General features: G+C 41.5%; 1 protein-coding gene across 2 annotated transcripts in view; it reads right to left on the bottom strand.

The window, feature by feature from the left end:
* The window catches only part of LOC126247972 (PRA1 family protein 3), a 78,629-nt gene extending 64,726 nt beyond the window's left edge, over window positions 1-13,903 (bottom strand). For both annotated transcript variants that reach the window (XM_049948538.1, XM_049948537.1), the window contains exon 1: window positions 13,581-13,903. In XM_049948538.1, the coding sequence (XP_049804495.1) occupies window positions 13,581-13,777 (197 nt within the window). In that variant the 5' untranslated portion in view covers window positions 13,778-13,903. The remainder of the gene's footprint in view (window positions 1-13,580) is intronic.
* Between the last annotated feature and the right edge of the window lie 12,835 nt (window positions 13,904-26,738).

The following is a 26,738-nucleotide window of genomic DNA, read 5'->3' as shown; positions in this document are numbered from 1 at the left end:
GAAGGAAGGAATGGGGGAAGGAAGGAATGGGGGAAGGAAGGAATGGGGGAAGGAAGGAATGGGGGAAGGAAGGAATGGGGGAAGGAAGGAATGGGGGAAGGAAGGAATGGGGGAAGGAAGGAATGGGGGAAGGAAGGAATGGGGGAAGGAAGGAATGGGGGAAGGAAGGAATGGGGGAAGGAAGGAAGGGGGAAGGAAGGAAGGGGGAAGGAAGGAAGGGGGAAGGAAGGAAGGGGGAAGGAAGGAAGGGGGAAGGGGGAAGGAAGGAAGGAAGGAAGGAAGGAAGGGGGGAGAGGAATCCACAGTGTAGATATTAGGGAGGGAGTTCTTCCCCATATGGCTCACACTAAAGACAGGATATTTTGAAGTGGAGGTGAAACCTCAAGCGGGTGTGTCACGCCAAAAGGATTAAAGAACAGGTAAAAAGAACAAAATTGCAAACAATATGGAAAACCAAGTGGATAGCTAGGTCAACATAAATCAGAACACAGAGAGAGGAAGGAGGTGGCAACAGGAAAGGAGCGAGGATAGGGAAGGAGGTCAGGGCAAAGGAAATGCAGCCAGGGACGCATGAACTCATGAAGGAACTGTGAGCCCCCTGGAGGGGGAGGGAGGAGAGGGGTGGAGGGAGGGGGGGGGGGTGCCCACATACCAATACTGAACCGATGCTGATAAGACACCTCCCTGAGGATCAGCTGTAGCCCACATATGACAATGATGCAGACTGACAGTGCCAGTTCTGGTAAAAGTTTCTTTGTTAGTAAAGAGGGCAGCCGACATATATCCCGTAATTGTGATGGTCTGGTGCAGAAACCATGGACAAAATCCTTCCCATAGAGGTAAGCCTGCTGCTGATAATCCTTGCACTCATTACAAGTGATAAGTATAGTGACAGCTGTCATACAGGACATACCTCATCATTCTTTGGCTTACACCATGTTGGCAGAACACTTGCCTGGAGCTTGTAATAGAGTTAGTCTCAATATCCTGCAGAACCCTGTCCTCTAAATCTGGTGTAAGCACAGTCCACTGCCTCCCTGCACATTAGTGCGTTTGAAAGGACCCAGGGTCACTCAAACAACCAAAAAGGGCTTATATTTTGTGTGATGTGTGTGAGGTTACTTGTTTTATTATAATCGTGCTTCCTCTCTTCTGTTTCAGTCTGCTTGGCCATATACAAACACCATCTCCACTTGTTCCTGACATGAATAACACACCACTCTGCTGCTTATAGTATGTTGCATCAATCACACAGCCTGCAACACGCAAGGAACACACAGTATATGGTCAGAGGAACTTCTATTTGTCAGAACCACCTACCATAGCAATGATGCACTTCCGGACACACGTTCCTAGGACCTTCTCTTTATTACCAATCAAGGAGTCCATTTCTACAGTTTGTCAGTTTTATTAATGTTCACCCTGTATACACAGACAAGAGGGGGCAGCTGGAGGTCCTTTCATAGAACTTCTAATCACCTGCCTGCAGAGCCTTGTGTATTAATGCGTCCACTCGAATACTGGGCTGGTACCCACATCCCACCCCAGTTACATGCTATGGAAACATTTAAATGACTTTCTCACACTTGCATATACATTGATAAGCTAAACATTATGACCACTGTCCATCACGATGCTGGATGCTTCCTGGTGAAGCCATAATGAAAGTATGTAAGCAGAGCAGACACAGACAGGGAATCACCCTAGTGAAGATATGGGCTGCAAATGGGGAATCCATTGAGACAAGTGACTGACAAAGGGCAGATTATTATTACGCAGAGCACGATGGTTGTCTCCACAAACACCATCTGCTACAGTGGTTTGAGGAGCATTATAATAGACTCATGTTGATGTCTCGGTAAACAAATTCACCTGATTTCAATCCTATGGAAGCCATTGGGCGCCATCACAGTGTATGCAAATCAGTGGCCCATTATTGATGTGAATTACATGACCTGTGCGTAGACATCTACTGCCACATACCTCCAAAGGCCTGCCAGAAAAGTGTCAGATTCCCAACGTGCAGAATCAGTGATGTGATGTTTTTCATTCCGAAGACACACAAACTATTAAACAGGTGGTCATAACGTTTTGGCTCGTTGGTGTAGAATTTACTCTGGACACAGACAGATGGGGTACACTGATTCTGTGAATAGGAGACTGATGACCCTAGATCTTTAGTCTCCTTAAACCCATAATCAATAATCAATAATCACCACCACCACCACCACCACCACCACCACCACCACCACCACCACCACCACCTTCCAATCAAATCCCAGTTGATCTACTTATTTTTTGGCAATCTGTAAACAGTCTGAACAGCTGCTTTGAAACAGAGTCAAATAATATGGATGGGTAGGCATCAGACAGTTGCTGGTGTCGGACTGTCGGTGGTTAGCTACCAGCTTCCACCTGAAGGCTGTCTATAAGGCTACAGTTGCCATTGGCACACTGTGGAGGGCAGGGTTTAACAAGATTACAACTGATGGCGCTGCCAACTCATGGGCACCACAGCTGTGTCCAGGTGGGATAAATTCAAAGCTTCATAGAATCGTAGAACTGTGCGGTCTATGCTGGAGATGCTGCTGAGAAATCTGGGTATATTAAGTTTCCTCATGCAAAGTGCCTTCAGCCAGCATTAGCCATGTTAACATACTGTCAAATAAGAGACTTAAGTTTGAAATCTTCAGCAACACCATGTTATTGGTTACCAAGGTAAAGTTATGGGTATGGATACACAGTTCGGAGTCTACAAGAGAGAATGAGGTAAGTTTAGTGGGAGCAAATTGAAATCCATGGTTCAGGGCCAAGTAATGTACTTGCATGGTTCCCTGAAGATGGCACTCTAAGGTGCATAGTATAATATAGGCAAAAGTCAACTACAACAGTGAGGATGAGACTGTGGGTCCCACAACAACCAGGATAATATTTAATACAGCGGGAACACTCAGAACTGATGCACGAGGCACCTCAGTTTCCTGTACATACTTGTTGCTGGGGAATGAAGAGAGAGATAGGAAATTCTGGATAAGAAATAGGTAAGAAGCACTAGAAGCCACACTCATGCAGAGTAGACAGGTGTGATGGCAACAGGTGGTACTGTACACTTCTGCAAACTGAAGAACACAGCGATCAGGTGTTGGCAATGAGCAAAAGCACTGCATGCTGCAGGGTCCAGGCGAATCAGTTGGTCTGTGGTCAATCAGAACACCTGCAAGCCACATTGTCCTCTAGCTTCCAGGTACCAACATAGTCACTGACTAATGATTCTTTTTATTTACACAAGCAAAGTGAGAGAGAGAGGTCGGTAATTAGTTGAAATCTGGTGGTCTTTTATGTGAATGCATGGCGTCTGTACTTTCGGACATGCCCGAAAGAACAGACACCACGCGAAATCCACAGCTGTAATACATGTTATGGAAATTGAAGGTGGACGTGGGAGGGAAGGAACTAATGATATAAGTTGCATTGGGACTTTATGTGGAATCACCAACAACAAGTGAAAACTTGTGTGCCGGATCGGGACACGAACCTTAGATCTCCTGCTTACTAGGCAGTTGTGTTAGCCATTGCACCACGAGACAGTATTTATCACAAAAGCGCAGACTCTGAACACATTCTGGTTGACTCACATTCCCACCTATCACGACCTATCTGCAGCCCCCGTCCGTGTCCTCCATGCTTGCTAATTTTAGATTCTCACTGGTGGTCTAATGTAAATGTGGATCCCCACTGAAAGTTGTGAATTCATTGCCCAATGAGGCAAATTGATTATATGAATGCATGGTGTCATCTTTCAGACATGTAGCAGAGTTTAGTCCATACTCTACACAACTGGGGAGCAGACTCTCATAGATGATACATTCTGTCCCCAACACTCCTTTCTTTTTTTAATTAAAAACTGTACATTCACTCGAGGTCTCTTGAAAAATGTTCCATAGGAGGATAGTGTTTATGTTACTGAAGTGCCCTATGGCACTCCCTGATAACTGCAGCTGCAGACCAGGATGGCATAGCAGGGAGATGGGTTTCTGAGAACCATGCCACCTGAAGATACACATAAACTGCAGAATAAATAACCATTAAATTATGGAGTTTGGCCAGGTGGCATGGTAGTGATTACAGTTCCATTGAAGGAATGTCAGATTCAGAAGTGAGAAAGTAATGAAGGGGAAAACAGGAGAATGAATAACTTTGCTGCTGAGACATGTTACATATGAGTGTGCAATTCTTCATCACTATTCATAGGCTCTACCTCAGGGGGAATGAAGGGTGGGTCGACTGAAGCAGCAGAATTCAGTTTAACTTGAGATTTCTCCTTTTTGTTCCTGTCAGGTTTCAGTTTTTGCTAGCCTTTTGTCCTTTGGGGAGGGCACCTTGGCAGGTGTCCTCTTCCCTGATGATGATGGAAGAGGAGGGCAAGTCATCTTCGATCACGTAAATGGACTGGGTATCATTAGTGCTGTGGATTTGGAGGTCGAAGGAGCTGATGCCCCTTTGCCCAACTGAAAAAACAATCACCGACATGGCTAGGGCCACGAGTTGCTGCTTGAGACCTTCTCATCACATACTATTTACATTTTGACACAATGTTGGGAAAGTTTGTTATCATATTGAGTGGTTGGAGCCAATTGTTTTAAACACTTTGATCAGACCAGTAGCCAAGTGTTTCACACTCCTGGATTTTCTTCTCCCTCTTGGAAACTGAATATGTTGGCAAATGAGGTGGATGGCATTCTGGGCAGTTGACACCTTTAGGGAGTTGTCTGCAAGGGCTGCCATCATTTATTGTCCTTCAACACAGCCAAAAAGTAGTCTCATTAGCACTACATGACGTGTCCAAACCTATGGGATGTAAACCATCTCATAAGATGTGGCAAACAGGGTTTGACATCACATCTAAAAACCATGAACTCAACTTTCTCAGGTAAAACATTTCCACCAAAAGTTACGATGAAAGCTCCAGTGTCCACCCTATTATCCTTACGTACTCTCTGGATTTGATGTACGAAATGGACTCCATGTTACTGTAGGTTAGCACCCAATTCTTCATCTGTTTGCAGCATTAGGTCCTGATGGATGATGGTACCTTAAATCCTGTTGATTTATTATGAGAGAACATGGTATCTGGTACGACACGTAGCTAGTCACTAGTGCCTGTGATTGGTTAGCATTCTACGTTTTGATCAATGAAGATCCATTTCTCATTTTCTTTATTGCAGCAAGTCCTCTGAACCGATTACTCAATATTTTCAACAAAAACAGTGGCTTCAGTGTTGCAAAAGGTTCTTCAAGTTCTGGAACTTATCAAGAACGGGGCAAACTTTCCACCACAATACCTCCTTGCCCGACTCATAATATGGTGTGGTCAAAAACTGAAACTCCAAGGGGATTGTAAGCCTCTGCATTAAAATCTTGTTTTCTACCTGCTCAGATGACTGTGCTGGCATGGCCAATGGTATGGGTGAGTTATCCATTTCATTGCAGATTGTCTGTCCCGATGCCACTCCCTCGGATCATAGGCTTTCCCCATGGGCACCAACCTGGCACAGCAAAGTCTACCGGGCATAGTAGTCATCACATACAGTCCCAGTGCTGCAGATTGGGTAGGCATCTACTCCTCAGCAGACATGAGAAGATTAAATGTCAGGCACCAGCAGAGCTATCCCTGCATTGTCAAGTGGCTACATGATGCCGTGCTCCATCCTAACACCCCCCCCCCCCCCCCCACTCGTGATGAATTGGCTACTGCACTGGATTCCAGTGCAAACATAAATCCACTCTTCTAACAGTAGGTGCAGAAGATCACAGCACATAGTGGATAGATTATGCACCACATAACATGTTCTTCCACAAATGACCCACACTTCTGTGAAATTTAGAAAAGTGGAGGTCAAACCTAACAGAGGATCATAGGTAATTAAGCCAGAAAGGTTGTGAAATGAGCTGAAACTGACAGGCACCCCATAACAGCCAAGTCATCTACATGAGAGCTTGACCAGGTATAAGCCCCTTTACAATTTCCTCTTACGACGTGTAATGAATAACCGCTGGTCTATTCTAGCTCCCTACACTGCAAGGATAGGTCTATGAAATAGTTTAAAATATTATATCTGAAAATAAAAACCACTTTCACGAACAAACATTTCAACTGTCCACCAGTTGTTGCTGATATTTGAAGCAAAGAATCCAGAAGACCACACTTAGCATAGAGAGCCAGAAGGAGGGGCATTCCAACAGGATGCGGGTTTCTGTCTGTAAGCCTCCACAACCCGAAAGTAGGGGGTGGCTCAGTATATAAAATAAAACTGCAGGTTAGTCTGCTATGACCAATGCAGAGGTGAAGTAGGACAGTGGATTCCTCTTGAGAGAAACAGACATAGGAGCATTACACAGCAGTAGTCTCCTTGATAGTGCAGATTTTATTGGAGGGTGCAGTAGCATACCAGATGTTCCATATCTGAGTGATGAGAGATCATACTTGCACCAGCAAATCAGCACATGGAATGGTCAAAGCACATGTTGGGTGATTAATCTCTTCTCTAGCCAAACAGTTGACCAGTTCATTCCCTGGGGTACCCACACAACTTGGGACCCAGAGAAGGGCAGCTAGATTGGTAGTACGAGGAAAATAAGAGAGAAGGTCATGAATAGCAGATATCACAAGGTGGCAATTTAATAACATCAATCAATGACCTAGACACTGATCAGTGAGTCACTACACATCAAAATGCATTTGAGGAAGGTCTCTTTAATAGGGCACTGTTAAGAACTATCAGCACTTTGGTAAAAAACATTACCTGCAACAAATGTTCCTAATTGGTGGGATATGTAAAAGCATATCCCATCCTATGAATGGTTTTAGAGCCATCAATGTAAATGGCAGTAGCAACTTTATACTCCTGAAGAACTGAAGGGAATAGAGATCAAAAGGTCATCTGGGTGACTAACTTCATGTCCTCGAAATATGAGTGATCCTACTTCATGGTCCACATGCTAATCACGACATGCATGTGAGGAAAAACAGGTAGCACATCCTAAGAAAGTTAGATGAAGTTCCTACAAAGAGCCTCAAAATGTATTCTCAGTAGCAATCCTACCCAATTGTGGGTGTCAGGGGGTCAACATCTCTTATACGCACAAAGAACTTGATGAGTTGGATGAAAAGGAAATTGCCAGATGGTGATTGCATAGGTGAGTAAGAGTTGGTACCGTTGGAAATGAAGAGGGAAAATCCACACTTTCACAAGAAGACTGTCAATGGGACTACTCCAGAAGTTGCCAGTGGCCAGTCTCACCCCACAATCATGGACTGAGTCCAATATGAAAGCTGAAGGTGTCACTGAGCCCTAACATAACATCCACCTTGCAAATGGGGATGAGACCACAGATAGGTAAATGAGGAGTAGAGTAGCACAATCTGCACCCCAAGAGATGTGGGCAAGGAAGCAGAAAGTGTCAAGTTTCGAGATACAGCTAGTCTTTAGTTCATACATATGAGGGGGTCATGTCACCTTTATATCAAAGAGGAATTCCAAAAAAATTGGGACTGTGCAGCAACATTCAAGCATCGGGCATCCAAGTCACAAGAATGTGCGAAGAGATCATAAGGTTGACAGCCAAAAAAATGCATTGGACAGCACTAATGTGCGCAAGAGTACCGTCACTGAGGAGACATGGATCAAGATCAGGAAGAAGCTGATCAATCACAATGCCCCTACCAGACAATATGATCCTTATCGAAGGGGATGGTGTGCACCAAAATCCCCAAGTAGGTGGGGGGGGGGGGGGGGGTGGGGGGGGGGGGGGAACAAAAAAAAAAGAGAGGGAGAAGGGAGTGTTTTGGATTAAGATGGTCATTGCAAGGTAAGCGCCCTGCTTGGAAGTAAATAAATGATACAAATGGTGATCACTGGGGTTGTTCACACATTCACTGTTATTGCTACCAACATGGTGCAGAGGGGAATCGACTCACTGACGACTTCTGTGAAAACCAATCTACAGATCTCTCCAGATGCTCTCTTGTAGAACAACAGAATGTAAGGCCAAAGAGTTGTAGAGTGGTCATCAGAGAGCAATGCAGAGCACAACACGAGAATATTAGTTGCAGTTCTGGCAAGTGACAGTAATATCCATTGCAGTTTCACTGGATCTTCACACTGAGGGTGTCCTGAATAGGCATGAAGGGACCAGGAAAACAGGTCAAGCCCCAGCATCACTGCCACTGATGGGGTTGGAACAACATCAACGAACATCAGTTCAGAGTCCAACAGCGCAGGGGAATCTGGTACCTTTGTAGACACCCGAGTAGCCTTCACTTGAGATTTCTTCTCTAACTCTTTCACAACTTTTGGTGGTAAAGATTTTTGTGAGAGTTTATCCACTGTAGGTGTAGGAATACAATAAGAGCAGACAGCCCTAGGACCATAATTTTGTGGCTTCCTCAGCCACTGGCTGAGGCTGGGTAGCTGATCTGTAGATTTTCTGGGAGAGGGTTCTTGAATGGGAATCCTGTCATGAGTAGACACCGGAAGAGATTGCCCTTCTCGAACCAGGTGTGAGGAGTTGATCCCATAGATAGGATACCTACAACATAGCCTGAGGTCTAAGGCTCGTGACTGCCAACTCCAGCATCTTGAGCCGGAATGCCAAAATGAGGTCTAAGTTAGTACAGCGACTGGCTGTGAGCTGGCTAAGTCAATGTTTGCAATGTAATGATAATTACTACATTATTTCTTGCCAAATGTGCTTCAACATTAGTCACCATTAAATTCAGTTAACTGGACTGAACACCATAACTACACAAGCAGAATTAGATCTGTTGGGCAAGCATTAGAGGAGGGCAACAGCATGAAGTGTGTCTTCCTTAAGAAGACCTCTGCATTTTATGAAATAATTTTTAGGATCATACAGAAACTTACACTGGATGGCCAGGCCCCACTTCAGTCACATACAATTTGAAGGTCTTAACTACTATGCATTCCTGAGAAGACAGTGCCAGAGACCGAGTACCAGCCTTAGCTTTAATCTAACAACTTGGTATCCAACTGAGTAACAGTTCACTGGCATATATTTAACACTCTTGGAAAAGTCCTAAAAACTGAAGACAGATTGGGGTCTAACATCCTATTAACGAGGAAGTCATTAGAGACTAATCACAAACTCAGATTGGAGAAGGATGGTAGGAAGCAAGGAAGATAAAAGAAAAGGTCATTAGAAAGTGTAAGCTCTCTGACATGAGAGGAATGGGGAAGGGAAACTAACTGTGGGCCTCTCAAATTAATTCCATGGCACTTAAGTAATTTGGGGAAACCATGTAAAGTCTTTGCTGATGTCTTATTCTTACTTTACATTAACTGGATGCTACAGATTGTATATGCAATTATTCTCAAGACTGGTGACATACTTTATCTGCACCTGGTGATGACAATGGTGAAGAGCTCGGGCAGCGGGACAATGGCGGAGTGGGGCTGTTAACTCCTCTTTTTTTATGCAACTGCGGCTTCTAAACCTCTATCTTAGGAACAAAACACTGAACACAAAAGTGTCAAATCACCAGTGCCACACAAATCCACCATGGAAAGAAACTGGCATTAGAACTAATTGCTCACATAAAATTATTCAGTAAGACAACCAAATCTCCTAAGAATAAACACACTGTAGTCACAATTAAAAAAAAAAAAATTCTATGCATTTTATAGAGTGACGACCAAGCACCTGCCAATACCTTCAAGAACAATGTTAACAGGGTAAAGTCTGCTGGCCTATGACGAATTTTATATAACTACAGTATTTGTCACACTGTGGTCCAGATTTATTAAACCGTCCTAAATAACAAGCTGGCTAAACTTTTTACCGTTCAAAGAAAGAAGGGCATACATACTACCCCCAATCGCAATACGTCTAGTAAAATATGGTGGTGTCACACTCTTTGACTGTGTGACAGTTTCTACCACACAACAAACATACGTGTGTGAAAATGCCATCACTCAGTGCTTCCCTTTATAGGCATTCACTCATAAATGAAACTGATTCCACCAAAACATTGCCATAAATTTAATTTTCTAATCCAATTTCACAAGTTCTCCCGATTTGTACATATAATCTACTTCTAAATAGGATTTATTACAAAAGTCAATTTTTCAGCAGAACTATACCTCTATACATCTGAAGCACCTAATTATTTCAACATCAAAAGTAAATATTATGTATCTTACATATTTTTAAATTGGTATGACTAAAGATCATCATCACAATGAAATGCAATTAATATACTTTGGTACATTCAGCTACAGTTAACACACATTTTACTTTTCACTTTTTGTGATAAAAGTGAATGCTAACAGCTGCACATACACTACATTGACGTGGTACATCCTGTTCATAGAACGAGTTCCCTATATCCTCTGTCACCTGGCTAAGGCTAGCCCTTGGCTTCACAATATTTGTGACCTGGTACACTTTTCCTAATTTGTCCTGTACCATCTGGTCTACACCCCTCCCAGGGCTACTACCTACCAACAAGACTTCTTCCTACTCTCTTTTTGTACCAACCTACACCGAGTTTCTTTGCAAGAAGTCTGCTGCACCATACTGTGACATACAGCCGGATGAGGCTCTTCCCATCCTACTTCGGTTAGCGAGTCAAAGGGGGAGTTGTCACATATATTAAGACAGAACCCAAATTCAAAATCATTGAGACAAGTAGATTTTGTAGTGATCAGTGCACAGGAGTGTATCTGTGAATTAATATTGAAAAATAGTTCACTTTTAATTGTAACTGTATATAATCCCCACTAGGAATTTTCAAACTGTTTATGAGGAATTTTGATTCCTTACTGTTCTGCCCGACAGACAACAGCAAGCAGTTAACAGTCTATGGTGACTTCAGTGGAGATTTTCTTGCGGATTCTGATACGAAAAATGATCTGGAAAACTTATTTTTATCCTATAATTTCATCTCCGTAGTTAACTTTCCAACACAGTTGGATAGACAGTAGGACCCTAATTGATAATGTTTTCTATAGTGAGGCTTAAAGCAAGAAAAATAACTGTTTACTCAGTAACAAATGCTCCACTTATCATGATGCAAATCCAGTACCTTACAGTATGGATTCTCTTAAGTGGAAATCAGTTATGATAATTAATACCTCTAGGACAAATGTTTTTAAGAGTAGTTTACAAGAGATGACCTGGGAGTAAATTTATAATGACTCAAATGCTAACATTAAATTAAATCTATTTCATGATAAATTCATATCATCTGAAAATAGCTCTCCACATAAGCTGATCGAACTGAACAGACATGTCAAAAACCATGGATAACTAGAGGGATTAAAGTATTTTGTGAAAGGAAAAGGGAAATGTATCTGTTGGCAACAACAAATAGGAATCCTGCACTAGTTTCACACTACAAAAACTACTCAAAATTACTCAGAAAGATTACTAAAATATCAAGGCACATACATGTCAGAAATCAGTAATTCCAACAATGGACTTATGGCTAGCTATATGGAATGTAGTGAAAAAAGAGACAGGACAATCAGCAACAGAACAAGATAACATGACTACTGAATTGAATGGAAGGGCTGTAAATGATGAATAATAGGTATCAAATAAATATTTTAATCATTTCTTAACTATAGTAGAAAGTATAGGGACAAACCGTTCATAAGGAACATAACAGCAGTGTGTTAAAGTAACTCACATAATTCAATCATATGAATGTATTACCAACTTCTTCTGAAGTTAATAAAATTATACATTCTCTATAAAATAGCTCATCTGGTTTTGAAGGAGTTTCCAATTGAGTACTAAAGATTTGTTGCCATATAATATGACCAGTCTTATCCAAGACACTGATGGTGTTGAACAGTAGTCTTGTACATCAAAAAATTAAGTTTTACAGGAGTGTGGAATAAAAAAACCTTCTCAATATCAAACAAATATAAAATTATCACTATCCACATTTCATTAATAAAATATTAAATTAAAAATTGGAAAATAAATTTCAAGCTACATATTAAACAAGAAGAGAGATATGATGTTGCTAAATGAACAAACTAGTGTATGTGACTGCAGTTCAACACTACTGATAAGTAATACATCACTTTCTCAAGGTACTCTGCCAGAGAGAGAGACATATGCCTTTTGGCTCTCTATGCAAAAAGTGATAGAGATGTCAATTACTACTGACCTGTTTCAATGCTGACATTTTCCAAAATTTTTTAGGTGGAGATGTATTCTAGAATAGTATATCCCCTCAGCAACAATATCCGCAGCAAATCACACTTTGGGTTTCAGAAACGCCATTTGCATGTTTACTCACGAAATTTTACAAGCAGTAAATAAGAAAATACTGCCAGTCGGTATTTTCTGCGAGCTATCAATGGCATTTGAGAGCGTGAATAACAGGTATACTCCCAGATAAATTGAAGTCTTATGGGATCAAGGGAACAGCCTACCAATGGCTAGTGTCATATCTAATCAAAAAGAAAGCAGAAAATGATACTTAGCAAGTAAACCAATATAGTTCAGGGTCAATTCTGACTGGGGGAAAAAAAAAATGTCTTATACGGGTTCCCCCAAGGCTCAATCTTAACTCCACTATTGTTCCACATATGTGCAAACAATCTTCCACCTAATATACAAGTGGAATTAATTCTTCTGTGCATGACACTAGTATTGTAAACAATACAGGTATACACACAGACACTGAGGTAATGATAAACAAGGTTCTTAAAAGTTTCATTGATTGGTTTTCTGTGAATGGCCTTGCCCTTAATTTTAAAAAGGCAACATATTCAGTACTGCACATGACAATTAATGGAAAAGAAACAAATAGGGTGGAAACTTCAAAATTTTCAGGCGTTCATGTTGACGATAGTTTAAACTGGAAAACACACATTTTGAAACTCCGAGAACAACTCGGTTCAACCACATTTAAACTCAGATTCAGTTCTGGGGTAATTCATCTATGAGATAGAAAGCCTTTGCTGCTCAAAACCGTGCTGCAAGAATATGTGGTGCTCCCCCACGATTATCTCGTAGGCATCTGTTTAAGAAGTTCACAGTATATATATTATCTCATGAAGTTTGTTGTAAATAGTCCACTGCAGTTCACAGGCAAAATGATGTACATGATTACAATAGCAGCAGGAAAAATAACAGTCGTTACGCCACATGAAGGGTGTCTTTAGCACAAACAGCAGTGCAGAATGCTACAACAAAAATTTCTGATCACTTACCCAGTGATATAAAATGTCAACAGACAGCAGTGTAAAATCTAAAAACAAACTGAGAAAGTTTTTCCTTGACAACTCCTCCTACTCCGTAGAATTTCTAATACTGCAATGTGTGGAACGTGGTGGGTGAGGAATTCTTAAACCACGTCCGTATATAATTTTAAAAAAAGAAACACACATTCAGCATGTAACCATATTTACAAATTAATTTACGATGTGAGTGAATGACTCGTTCCACATCATTAAGATATATCGTGTAAAATGATCGATGGAACGTGTAACTAACTCATTCTATGATAGGTAATTATTTCCACATAACTTAGTATTACTCACCCCACGATCGCGAAAATTACTATGCCCAGTAAGAAATAATTTGTCTGGTAATACAAAAGATTGTTTACAACTCTTTTTTCCCATTTGTCAAGATCACGAAAGTTTGGGATTTGAAATCTCGCCGACTCCAGCATAAAATCACCTAGACTTCGTAAGGGTGCTATTTCTACATCCATCTTACTACCTTTTTTGTTCATTATTTCGGGACTCACTTACTCAACGCTAACAATATCACTAGTCTCAGCACTGACAACCAATGCCAAGACAGTAACTTCTACTGACGAATAAGTAGTGCGTCAGAGCAAAGCTGTAGACCGGGTGTTTATGGGTAACAAATACCATATGCTTCAGAGATATCACTTTCGATAAAAGAATCGATAATATGCGGAAGAGGAATGTCAAATAGCATTGCGTGTAATAAAATACGCTTAACTAAACCAGTTATGTATCACCCAAAACTGTATGTTTCTGTTGTTGATACCTGCACGATAAAGAATATGGCACGTAATTAACTAAAAATCGGTGGCGGTATGGGCAAAGGCTTCCGCTAGAATTCTACATTCACATAATTCGTAAACCACTGCGACGCCCAAACTAAGTTGACAATCGGCGCGGTGAATAATGAGTAACACGAATGATTTACAAGGAATCGCCTTGTAAATAGATATTAGATTGATAGCTTTACCTAGTATTCTACACATGAACTGAAGCCTGTCACCGGTTTTACGTACGACTGAGCCAATGTGATTGTCCCATCTCATGCCCCTACAAAGTATCACACGCAGATATTTTTATGACGACCGATTCCAAATGCACCTTGCTGATACTGTACCCATAGTCTACTATGTTCTGTCTTTTGTGATGTGCACCGTTATACATATTCGAATATTTAAAGAAAGTTGTCAGGCTTATCGAGACCATAATGGATATTTGTGCACTTTTTTTCAGATCGTAGTTAATTAGAGATTGCATCACCTTTGAAAAGTTTTGAGGTCACTATTAATATTGTCTGCAGGGTCATTAATATCAAGCATGAACAGCAAGGGTCACAACGCACTTTGTTGGGGCACATCTTAAGTAATGTCTACATCTGATAATGACTCTCCATCCAAGATAAAATGCTGCGTCCTCCATACCGAAAAATCCTCAATTAGTCACAAATTTTGCTTGATACACCGTACACAGTCATAGCTTTGACAATAAATGTAGGTGGGTCATTCCATTGCAAATCATCAGATTTTAGACTAAGTGGGTTGGATCATGGTTACAGATTTAAATGAACTTTGGCACAGTTAATACCTCCACTGAAGTAAGTCCATATCTCAGCTACTGAAATGTGAAACCCCCAGGGAGCTGAGCTAGGCCCTCCCAAAGTTACAATTTTGGTCGTTTTTTCCAAAAAAGATGCTAACATATGTGATGTCCTAGATCCTGTACTAAATCAGATGCAGTCAAAAGGTTGGACTCATTTGAAAGGTAGTACTTCTTCCTTGTAGGAGAAAGCAATAATGTGTTGCAATGGTTTATGGTTCGGGAGTAATACATAGACAAACAACTACACAAGCTATCACATGTTTGCAAGTTTCCAATATTTTTTATCTCGTGTGAATGATAGTACTGAAACAATATTTGGGGTGTATAGAGAGGTGATAAGGCTGAATTCACAAAATAAATTTGGTTGTGTTACTTGCATGCACACATTGACTTTTGGAGTTTTGAAAATTCTGAAATCGTCGAAAATCACTATTTGGGACCTCTCCAAATGCAATGTGTGCAAAGTCACAGCGTGCTGAAAATTGCTTCATTGTGTAGCTTGTATCTACATCTAATTACCCCCAAAATATCTTTGTGTTAATCCAATGCATAGCTTTTTTACTGTACTCTTTAACAGCGTGTACGTGACGATAAGGACAATATTGCAAGTGCCACAGAATTTGACACAAGAGACCCATTAGTCTGCAAGTAGAAATAATATGTTTCACACTCTGAACACATCAGTCCAAATGAAGGCAAGATACCACTTAGAATCGTAGACACAAATAATGTAAGAAGACAGCCTGATATCTTGCAATGATACTGCTTGGTATTGTACTGGAGGCTGTTGTGCCTCTGCATTGTGTGTGAGATAACCCATATCATACCTCACGGAGCATGAAGTATGATACGTCTTAACAACATCCTTTCCAGCAGATATAAAGAGGTGGTACTCTCTTGTGTTGGGAATTGTCCTGCACTGATCAAATCTTTCACTCAGTAGCATTGCACTGTTACTTTCAATGTCTCCTGAGGACACAGAGAAGAACTGCATACCCTTTATCTCTTGTGACCCAAATTCAAAAAGTGCTTGTGCAGTGAGGATTGGGTGATGAAGTTCATGAAGACTCCTCCTGGCAGCCAGTCTTTTGACTGTCCCCCCAACTCCATCACAGGCACTCTTCCTGTGGCTAGTGGCAAAGAAATGCCACTTAGCATCAATTCTGAAGTCCTTAGGATGCAGTGTCAGATTTTTTAAATTTTTCCAGTTTTTATCTTGAGATGATGTTCCATCTGAAAAGTAGTGAATTTTTCCTAAGTGTGGCATTATATCTTTTATACGGGGAATAAAGGTTTTCTGATAATAGTGTACTGCAGCTGTTGAGAGAACAAGATAGTCACTTATTATGCACATTGTCTTTACAGTTGATGATGCTGACCCTGATTTCTGTAGATACACTACAAAACGATGCACTGTGGCCTGGGATTGTTGCCAGTGAAATCCTAGTGTTGCATCTTGTACAATAAATGACTGATTCTCAGAAAAATCTCCAATCACAATACACTCTGATGGGCTGAGTGTTTCTTTCAGTGAAGCTAGAGAACATGATTGATGTTTTGCTATAAAATGATGACTTTTGAGCAATTCCAGTTTGTTGCAAAAATTGTGTATGAAATCATCAACTGTTTCCACCACTGATATCAACGTACACTGATCTGTTGTGATCCACAGCTGATACTGGACATCTTCAGCCAAACACAGTGCTTCTGATTTTGCAAGAAGAGCTAAAAACATTGCACTCCAGGGCATTTATCACACTTATATAACACACAGTCTTTGCTTTCTGTAGAGCAGACAATCTTCTCAAGTAAGTCTGTAGTTGTCTTACTAAGCTTGGAAATGTCTAACATCAGCTTCGTGTTCTGATGATGAATCCAAAACCCGCTGCATGGGTTCCATGAGCACCAGCGAGTACACACCAGTTGGGATGCAACTGTACAAATTTCGAGAAACCAATTTTATAAGTGGGAAACTTCTCTTTGAAGGCTACATACAGCTCCTTCAAAGTCACAAAAACAAGGCATTTCTGCTTGTGTTCTTTAACAACACATTCCGATCGGATAGATACAAAGTCTTTCATCCCTGGACACAAATGACTGTACTCATCATCTTCATAAAATATACAAACAGTATCATGTACATTATCACATAAAGACTTAGGTCCATGATGTGTCACATCAGGCAAGATTCCTTGTTTTTCCTTGAGTGCCCTGGCCTTCCGAACCAAATATTCTGACACCTCAAATCCCCTAGCACAGTATGCAATTTCCCACTTCAAAAGAAGGAGACTGATAATCTTGATTTTTATTTCATAGGCAGCCGTATTACATTTTTCTTTTAGCTGTTCAATAATATCAGCAAAGTCTGTCTGGTTGGAAGCTGAAGGGATATGATCCTCATCATTAGGTTTTGTAGCTTTGAGACCCTTTTTCAAGTGCTCAAGGTCAGCAGAGCAGATTTTCTTGTACTTCATTTTGCCATGTGAGACTATTTTACTACTACTCAGACACCGTTTCTTAAGTGGTGACACACTGAGAGCACTACATATTCACTGCAGCTACAAATTCTTCAGCAAGCTGAATACTATCACTTGTATCGATTGAACATTCATTCTCTTGGTTGCCTGTTATATTGGTGTTGACCATGCAGTAACTCTTTGAGCACAGAGTTTTGCCAGGTGCACGATTGACATTACCAGAAAGCTGCCTACACAGCTCTGTGGAAATAACTCTGAGATTTTTTTACCACAGTCTTGTGACGAGAGAATGGGTCACAACATACATGATCAAAAATGTGTGTAAAATTGTACAGGTGTACCTTCTCATGATGGTAACACAAAATTTCTTCATCATCAATTTGTAGTCCTGTATGAACAGCCAATAGGTGTTTCGTCTCATCACTATAGTCACACATATGTTTGAGTCCTCATTGTCCACAGTAAGATAGTTTATGACACTCCTGTCCTAATGCTGTACCAAGGAAACATTTCTCCATGTCATCCACGCACTGACCATGCACTTCACGACTCACTTCCATACTGAACTGTAGTGTCATGCACATTCTTCATAAGATGATTCAATACTGTGCACAATGACAGCACAGCTGTGATCGGATGGTGGTGGTGGACCAATTAAGATTCCTGGGCTGGCACAACTGTATTACAGGTGGTGTGTTAGGTTGCTATCTGTACATAAAAACGATAAATTACTATTACATGTATCTGGCTTTCCACAAGTGATGAATGGGACATTTGGAGTTAGGGAAATCAAAAGAAAATGTTTAATGTAAATCCTTGATTTCTTTAGCTGTAATTCAAACATTTATTATTTGATAGACAAGATTAATGGGCAATTTCAGTAATTCACCATTATTTTTGTCTGCAGTTTTGACTAGTAGTTCTGGATTAACACCATAAAAATATAACAGAGTGAAAAATTAAAAAAAATTAATGCTGAATTTAACTTAGTGCACTGTGGACACTTCAGAAAACATCCCAGAAAGATAGCAGTGTCATAGTTTGATGCTTCAGGGGATAGGTTTTAACTTAATTATCTGATATAAATTGTCCCATCCATCACAAGTAGCATGTGCCAGCCATCATAGTGTTTATCTATCACAGTGTTTATGTATGAAAAAAACAATTTGAATTAAAATATAGCTTACAGAATTCAGTAGATCTTGATCATGACTCAGTGAAATAAAAGTCTTTCTTTACTATCAAAAACCAAAGCATGATTTTAGTGACAGATGGGAGAGCTTTCATTGTGAAAAAGAAATTAATGCAAAAGAACTTGGTGATGCGAACAAGTTTCCAGATTTTCTAGCTATGCTACTGAAAACAAGCTTAATAATGAACTATTTGTCAATAATGGTGGGCAATCATTGTAAAGAGGAACTGTTTGTCATTAATGGTGTGAAATCAATGCCAACTTGACAACCTACCGTCTATGACTACCAAGCCACAAGTGTAATTTCTCTAAGATGATGGTGATAAATGAATGTTAAAAAGAAGTTGCAGAATGTTTCTGTCCTCTACATGTAATTTTACTGCTTTAGGATTTCATTGAAACTATTCACAGTCATGACTTTCACATTTTTTACATCCATTCACAGGCCCATTCACTCATGGAATGCCTGGTATAATATGGGGTGTATCAGTATTAGAACATTGTTAAATGACTTACAATAAATGGGAGTAACACAAAGATATTTTGGGGGTAATTAGACTTAGATACAAGCTACACAATGAAGCAATTTGCAGCACACTGTGACCTTGCACACGTTGCATTTGGAGAGGTCCCAGATAGTGATTTTCAACAATTTCAGAATTTTCAAAATCCAAAAAGTCAATGTGTGCATGCAAGTAACACAACCAAATTTGTTCCATGAATTCAGCCTTATCAGTTCTCTTTACACATCAAATACTGTTTCAGTACTATCATTCACACATGAGATAAAAACATTGGAAACTTGCAAAAATGTGATAACTTGTGTAGTTGTTTGTCTATGTACTACTTCCAAACCATGAACGATTGCAACACATCCTTGCTCTCTCCTACAAGGGAGAGGTGTTACCTTTCAAATGAGACCAACCTTTTGGCTGTATCTGATTTAGTACAGGAGCTAGGAGGTCACACATGGTGGCATTTTTTTTGGAAAAAAAATGGCCAAAACTGTAACTTTAGGAGGGCCTAGCTCAGCCCCCCAGGGGTTTCACATTTCAGTACCTGAGATATGAACTTACTTTAGTGCAACTATTAACTACCAAATTTCATTAAAATTTGTAACCATGTTGCAACCCCCATCTGATGATTTCCAATTAAATGACCCAGGTGTGGTATTCAGTTAAACACTTTTTGGAAATCAAGAAATGTTGCAGCCATGTAACTGCCTTGTACATAGCTTTCCTGATGTCATGCAAGAAAAGTGCACATTGGTTTTCACATGATTGATGTTTTTGGAACCCATGCTGGATTATGTTTGGGTTCAGAATATGCTGTAACATTTTATGACAAATGTATGTCAAGGATATTGGATGGTAGTTTTGTGGATCATTTGTACTACCTTTCTTGTAGACAGACCTCACCTGTACTTTCTTCCAACTAGTAGACACATTTTTTTGTCCAAGGAATCTATGTCAGATTACACTTAAAAGAGGGGCTAACTCAGCCACAAATTCAGTGAAGAATCTGATAGGGATTCCATTGGGCCCTGGTGTTTGGTTCAATTTTAGCAATTTCAGCTCTTTCTCATGACTGAAGTTAATGCCTATATGACTGATATTTGCAGTGATGCAAGAATTAAACTAGGGCAGTACTCGTGGATTTTCATTTGTAAACTGACTTGTAAACATTTGAAAACTGATTTCAGTATTTCTGCTTTTGGTTTGCTATTCTCCATTTCAGTTCCTGCTTCATCCATGAGTGTCTGGACACTAATATTTATATCAGTAACAACCCTTTCCATATGTCCAGACTTCCTTTCAGTTTTGTGAGAGATACTCCAATAAAATTCTGCTATGGCAGTTATTGAAGGCTTCATGTATTGCCATCTACAACCAAATGTGTTTCATTCAGCATCTCCCTATCTCTAGCCCTATGCTTTGTTTTACATGTATTATGCTGGCCGCTGTGGCCGAGTGGTTCTAGGCTCTTCAATCTAGAACTGCATGACCTCTATAGTCGCAGGTTCGAATCTTGCCTTGGGCACGGATGTGTGTGATGTCCTTAGGTTAGTTAGGCTTAAGTAGTTCTAAGTTCTAAGAGACTGATGACCTCAGATCTTAAGTTCCATAGTGTTCAGTGCCATTTGAACCATTTTTTGAACATGTATTGTGCAGTTCTGTAATATCTGTTGCTATAGAAGTGTGTATACAGTGACTGTATACCATGGAGGGTTCCACCCATTATGGACTGTTGTACTAGGTCTATACATATAAAGTGCCTGATCAACTATTTTTCTGAATCTGAGCCACAGTTTTTCTACATGATCTTCTACAGACTGAAATGTTTAAAATGAGTTGTTGAACTATGACAGTGCTGCCTCTATATCTAGTTTGCTGAAAATATAAATCCTTCTACTTGTTTTATTTTCCCTTTTTGTTGGTTTTACAACTGTCTCATTGTTACTGATGCTAGTTTCAATGTGGACACCCTCAGAGATGCCATGTGTATTTGTTGCTCTTAGATTCAATATATTTCCATCATGAATGGGTTTCTGTGTAATACGCTGTAGAAAATTCTTGGAGAACACATTCAGTAGTGTTTCACTGGACATCCTGCCATGCCCACCACTTATGAAACTGTAATTTTTCCAGTTGGTTATTGGATGAATAAAGTCTCCTCTAGTGATAACAGTATGTTTTGGGGAACTTACATATTACTGAACCTCCACAATCTAGCAAGCAATTTCATTTTCTATATTTGTGGATGTGAGTTTCTTGTCTACATCTACATTTACACTCCGCAAGCCACCCAACGGTGTGTGGCGGAGGGCACTTTACGTGCCACTGTCATTACCTCCCTTTCCTGTTCCAGTCGCGTATGGTTCGCGGGAAGAACGACTGTCTGAAAGCCTCCGTGCGCGCTCTAATCTCTCTAATTTTACATTCGTGATCTCCTCGGGAGGTATAAGTAGGGGGAAGCAATATATTCGATACCTCATCCAGAAACGCACCCTCTCGAAACCTGGCGAGCAAGCTACACCGCGATGCAGAGCGCCTCTCTTGCAGAGTCTGCCACTTGAGTTTATTAAACATCTCCGTAACGCTATCACGGTTACCAAATAACCCTGTGACGAAACGCGCCGCTCTTCTTTGGATCTTCTCTATCTCCTCCGTCAACCCAATCTGGTATGGATCCCACACTGATGAGCAATACTCAAGTATAGGTCGAACGAGTGTTTTGTAAGCCACCTCCTTTGTTGATGGACTACATTTTCTAAGCACTCTCCCAATGAATCTCAACCTGGTACCCGCCTTACCAACAATTAATTTTATATGATCATTCCACTTCAAATCGTTCCGCACGCATACTCCCAGATATTTTACAGAAGTAACTGCTACCAGTGTTTGTTCCGCTATCATATAATCATACAATAAAGGATCATTCTTTCTATGTATTCGCAATACATTACATTTGTCTATGTTAAGGGACAGTTGCCACTCCCTGCACCAAGTGCCTATCCGCTGCAGATCTTCCTGCATTTCACTACAATTTTCTAATGCTGCAACTTCTCTGTATACTACAGCATCATCCGCGAAAAGCCGCATGGAACTTCCGACACTATCTACTAGGTCATTTATATATATTGTGAAAAGCAATGGTCCCATAACACTCCCGTGTGGCATGCCAGAAGTTACTTTAACGTCTGTAGACGTCTCTCCATTGATAACAACATGCTGTGTTCTGTTTGCTAAAAACTCTTCAATCCAGCCACACAGCTGGTCTGATATTCCGTAGGCTCTTAATTTGTTTATCAGGCGACAGTGCGGAACTGTATCGAATGCCTTCCGGAAGTCAAGAAAAATAGCATCTACCTGGGAGCCTGTATGTAATATTTTCCGGGTCTCATGAACAAATAAAGCGAGTTGGGTCTCACACGATCACTGTTTCCGGAATCCATGTTGATTCCTACATAGTAGATACTGGGTTTCCAAAAACGACATGATACTCGAGCAAAAAACATGTTATAAAATTCTACAACAGATCGACGTCAGAGATATAGGTCTATTAGGTCTATAGTTTTGCGCATCTGCTCAACGACCCTTCTTGAAGACTGGGACTACCTGTGCTCTTTTCCAATCATTTGGAACCCTCCGTTCCTCTAGAGACTTGCGGTACACGGCTGTTAGAAGGGGGGAAAGTTCTTTTGCGTACTCTGTGTAGAATCGAATTGGTATCCCGTCAGGTCCAGTGGACTTTCCTCTGTTGAGTGATTCCAGTTGCTTTTCTATTCCTTGGACACTTATTTTGATGTCAGCCATTTTTTCGTTTGTGCGAGGATTTAGAGAAGGAACTGCAGTGCGGTCTTCCTCTGTGAAACAGCTTTGGAAAAAGGTGTTTAGTATTTCAGCTTTACGCATGTCATCCTCTGTTTCAATGCCATCATCATCCCGGAGTGTCTGGATATGATGTTTCGAGCCACTTACTGTTTTAACGTAAGACCAGAACTTCCTAGGATTTTCTGTCAAGTCGGTACATAGAATTTTACTTTCGAATTCACTGAACGCTTCACGCATAGCCCTCCTTACGCTAACTTTGACATCATTTAGCTTCTGTTTGTCTGAGAGGTTTTGGCTGCGTTTAAACTTGGAGTGAAGCTCTCTTTGCTTTCGCAGTAGTTTCCTAACTTTGTTGTTGAACCACGGTGGGTTTTTCCTGTTCCTCACAGTTTTACTCGGCACGTACCTGTCTAAAACGCATTTTATGATTGCCTTGAACTTTTTCCATAAACACTCAACATTGTCAGTGTCGGAACAGAAATTTTCGTTTTGATCTGTTAGGTAGTCTGAAATCTGCCTTCTATTACTCTTGCTAAAAAGATAAATCTTCCTCCCGTTTTTTATATTCCTATTAACTTCCATATTCAGGGATGCTGCAACGGCCTTATGATCACTGATTCCCTGTTCTGCACATACAGAGTCGAAAAGTTCGGGTCTGTTTGTTATCAGTAGGTCCAAGATGTTATCTCCATGAGTCGGTTCTCTGTTTAATTGCTCGAGGTAATTTTCGGATAGTGCACTCAGTATAATGTCACTCGATGCTCTGTCCCTACCACCCATCCTAAACATCTGAGTGTCCCAGTCTATATCTGGTAAATTGAAATCTCCACCTAAGACTATAACGTGCTGAGAAAATTTATGTGAAATGTATTCCAAATTTTCTCTCAGTTGTTCTGCCACTAATGCTGCTGAGTCGGGAGGTCGGTAAAAGGAGCCAATTATTAACCTAGCTCGGTTGTTGAGTGTAACCTCCACCCATAATAATTCACAGGAACTATCCACTTCTACTTCACTACAGGATAAACTACTACTAACAGCGACAAACACTCCACCACCGGTTGCATGCAATCTATCCTTTCTAAACACCGTCTGTACCTTTGTAAAAATTTCGGCAGAATCTATCTCTGGCTTCAGCCAGCTTTCTGTACCTATAACGATTTCAGCTTCGGTGCTTTCTATCAGCGCTTGAAGTTCCGGTACTTTACCAACGCAGCTTCGACAGTTGACAATTACAATACCGATTGCTGCTTGGTCCCCGCATGTCCTGACTATGCCCCGCACCTGTTGAGGCTGTTGCCCTTTCTGTACTTGCCCAAGGCCATCTAACCTAAAAAACCGCCCAGCCCACGCCACACAACCCCTGCTACCTGTGTAGCCGCTTGTTGCATGTAGTGGACTCCTGACCTATCCAGCAGAACCCGAAACCCCACCACCCTATGGCACAAGTCGAGGAATCTGCAGCCCACATGGTCGCAGTACCGTCTCAGCCTCTGATTCAGACCCTCCACTCGGCTCTGTACCAAAGGTCCGCAGTCAGTCCTGTCGATGATGCTGCAGATGGTGAGCTCTGCGTTCATCCCGCTAGCGAGACTGGCAGTCTTCACCAAATCAGATAGCCGCCGGAAGCCAGAGAGGATTTCCTCCGATCCATAGCGACACACATCATTGGTGCCGACATGAGCGACCACCTGCAGATGGGTGCACCGTGTACCCTTCATGGCATCCGGAAGGACCCTTTCCACATCTGGAATGACTCCCCCCGGTATGCACACGGAGTGCACATTGGTTTTCTTCCCCTCTCTTGCTGCCATTTCCCTAAGGGGCCCCATTACGCACCTGACGTTGGAGCTCCCAACTACCAGTAAGCCCACCCTGTGCAACCGCCCGGATCTTGCAGACTGAGGGGCAACCTCTGGAACAGGACAAACAGCCATGTCAGGCCGAAGATCAGTATCAGCCTGAGACAGAGCTTGAAACTGGTTCGTCAGACAAACTGGAGAGGCCTTCCGTTCAGCCCTCCGGAATGTCCTTTGCCCCCTGCCACACCTTGAGACGACCTCCCACTCTACCACAGGTGAGGGATCAGCCTCAATGCGGGCAGTATCCCGGGCAACCACAGTCTTAGTCCGATTGGGGGATGCGTGGGACGAGCTGGCCGTCCCCAACAAACCCCCATCCGGACCCCCACAGTGATGCCCATTGGCAACAGCCTCAAGCTGTGTGACCCTAGCCAACACTGCCTGAAGCTGGGAGTGACAAGTAAACAATCTACATTTACTATTTGCCTATGATTTTGATATACACTTGAATTTTCCTCGAATATCTCACTGCTATCAATCTTGGGTTTCAATCAGCTCTCTGTACCTGGTATAATGTGAGATCCACAGCTTTTTAGGAGCCCTTCAGTCTCTGGCATTTTGTTGTAAATTCTTGGGCATTTAATCACTAGAATTTTATACTCTTGCATGTACAAGCATTTATTTGGATTTTCTATTGACACTATCAGGTCCTCTACAGCTGGACTGGATGGTGAGTCACTTAATCTAAAAAACTCTTGTGCACTCACCAAACACAGTCAACTACCTAGGTAGCAGCCTGTGATGTGAAGTGCACACCTGATCTATTTAGATGCCCCCTATAGTTCTCAACCCTATGCCACAAGACCAGGAAATCGCAACCTAGTTTGTCACAGGACCTCTACAGTCTCTGGTTCAGTCCTACCACGTGAGTCTGAACAAGGGGGCCACAATCAGTTCTGGAGTCAGTGCTGAAACTTATGAGCTTTATTGGACATATCAACCTTCTCTGCCAGTTGCTGGAATCATACAAGTATGACCCCCCCCCCCTCCCCCAGGAGGCTCACAACTCTTTAGTGAGCTTGCACTTGGCTACCACAGGGCCCCAGCCTTTGCAGCACCTTTTTACTTTCCACATTGCATGACTGTCCTCCTGCTATTCTTTTTCACATCACTCAGGAAAAATGCCTGGGATATTTTTGGGAATGTGTTCTGAGGTTTTAATAGCCCCTCATCTGCTTTTTCTTTCTTTCCTCATTCTCCATCTCCTAATCTTTCTCTGTATCAGTGTTTAAGGTTCCTCTGTTTTTATTCTTCCTCCCTATGTGCTCCTGAAGTCCAGCCCATCCATTTCACATATAACAGGTGACTGGGTAATTCGTAATTCCCAGCCCTGGGTCAATAGGCAGGGTTTGCACGTACCCCTAGTACAGGCTAGGCCCAGGGAGAGGTGACTGTCTGAGATATTACCTTCCCAAATTGACAATTGGTCCCTCCATCAGGAGTTCAGGAGGAGTGACCAGAGGTGTGAATAACTGCCTAAGGCAGGTGAGCCTCCCTCTGAGGGGCCCCCCAGTTGGAAGCAGCGCGCCATTGTATATGCTGGCAATCATGGGGGATTTTGGCGCAATCAGCCAATCACCATATCAGTCTATGCCTACTAAACATAAATGGAATGAGGCTAAAGATTCAAAGAATCTCTCAGCCGCACCTCAGTTCCTCGTGGTGTCACATACCGAAGAACATCAGTCCTTTGTTACAATTAATCTGCTTATTATTCAGAAAGGTGTTGATGAAATTGCAGGCCCTGTGAAATCGTGCTCTTGTTTACATTATGGAACATTGCTTTTGGAGAATAATTGTGATTTTCGAGCCCAGCAACTGCTTACAACTCCACTCCTCCACAGCTATCCTGTTCGTGTCGAGGCCCATCGAACACTGAATTCTCCATGTCATGTGATTTATATTTCACTGGTTGATGGTCTGACAGAGAGAGAAATCCAAACTTACCTCTCTGATCAGGGTGTCACTGCAGTCCATGGGGT

This window comes from Schistocerca nitens, chromosome 3 (assembly GCF_023898315.1).
Source record: "Schistocerca nitens isolate TAMUIC-IGC-003100 chromosome 3, iqSchNite1.1, whole genome shotgun sequence".
NCBI classification, from domain to species: domain Eukaryota; kingdom Metazoa; phylum Arthropoda; class Insecta; order Orthoptera; family Acrididae; genus Schistocerca; species Schistocerca nitens.
Note: the sequence above shows the minus strand (reverse complement) of the source record. Positions and strands in the feature narration are given on the sequence as shown.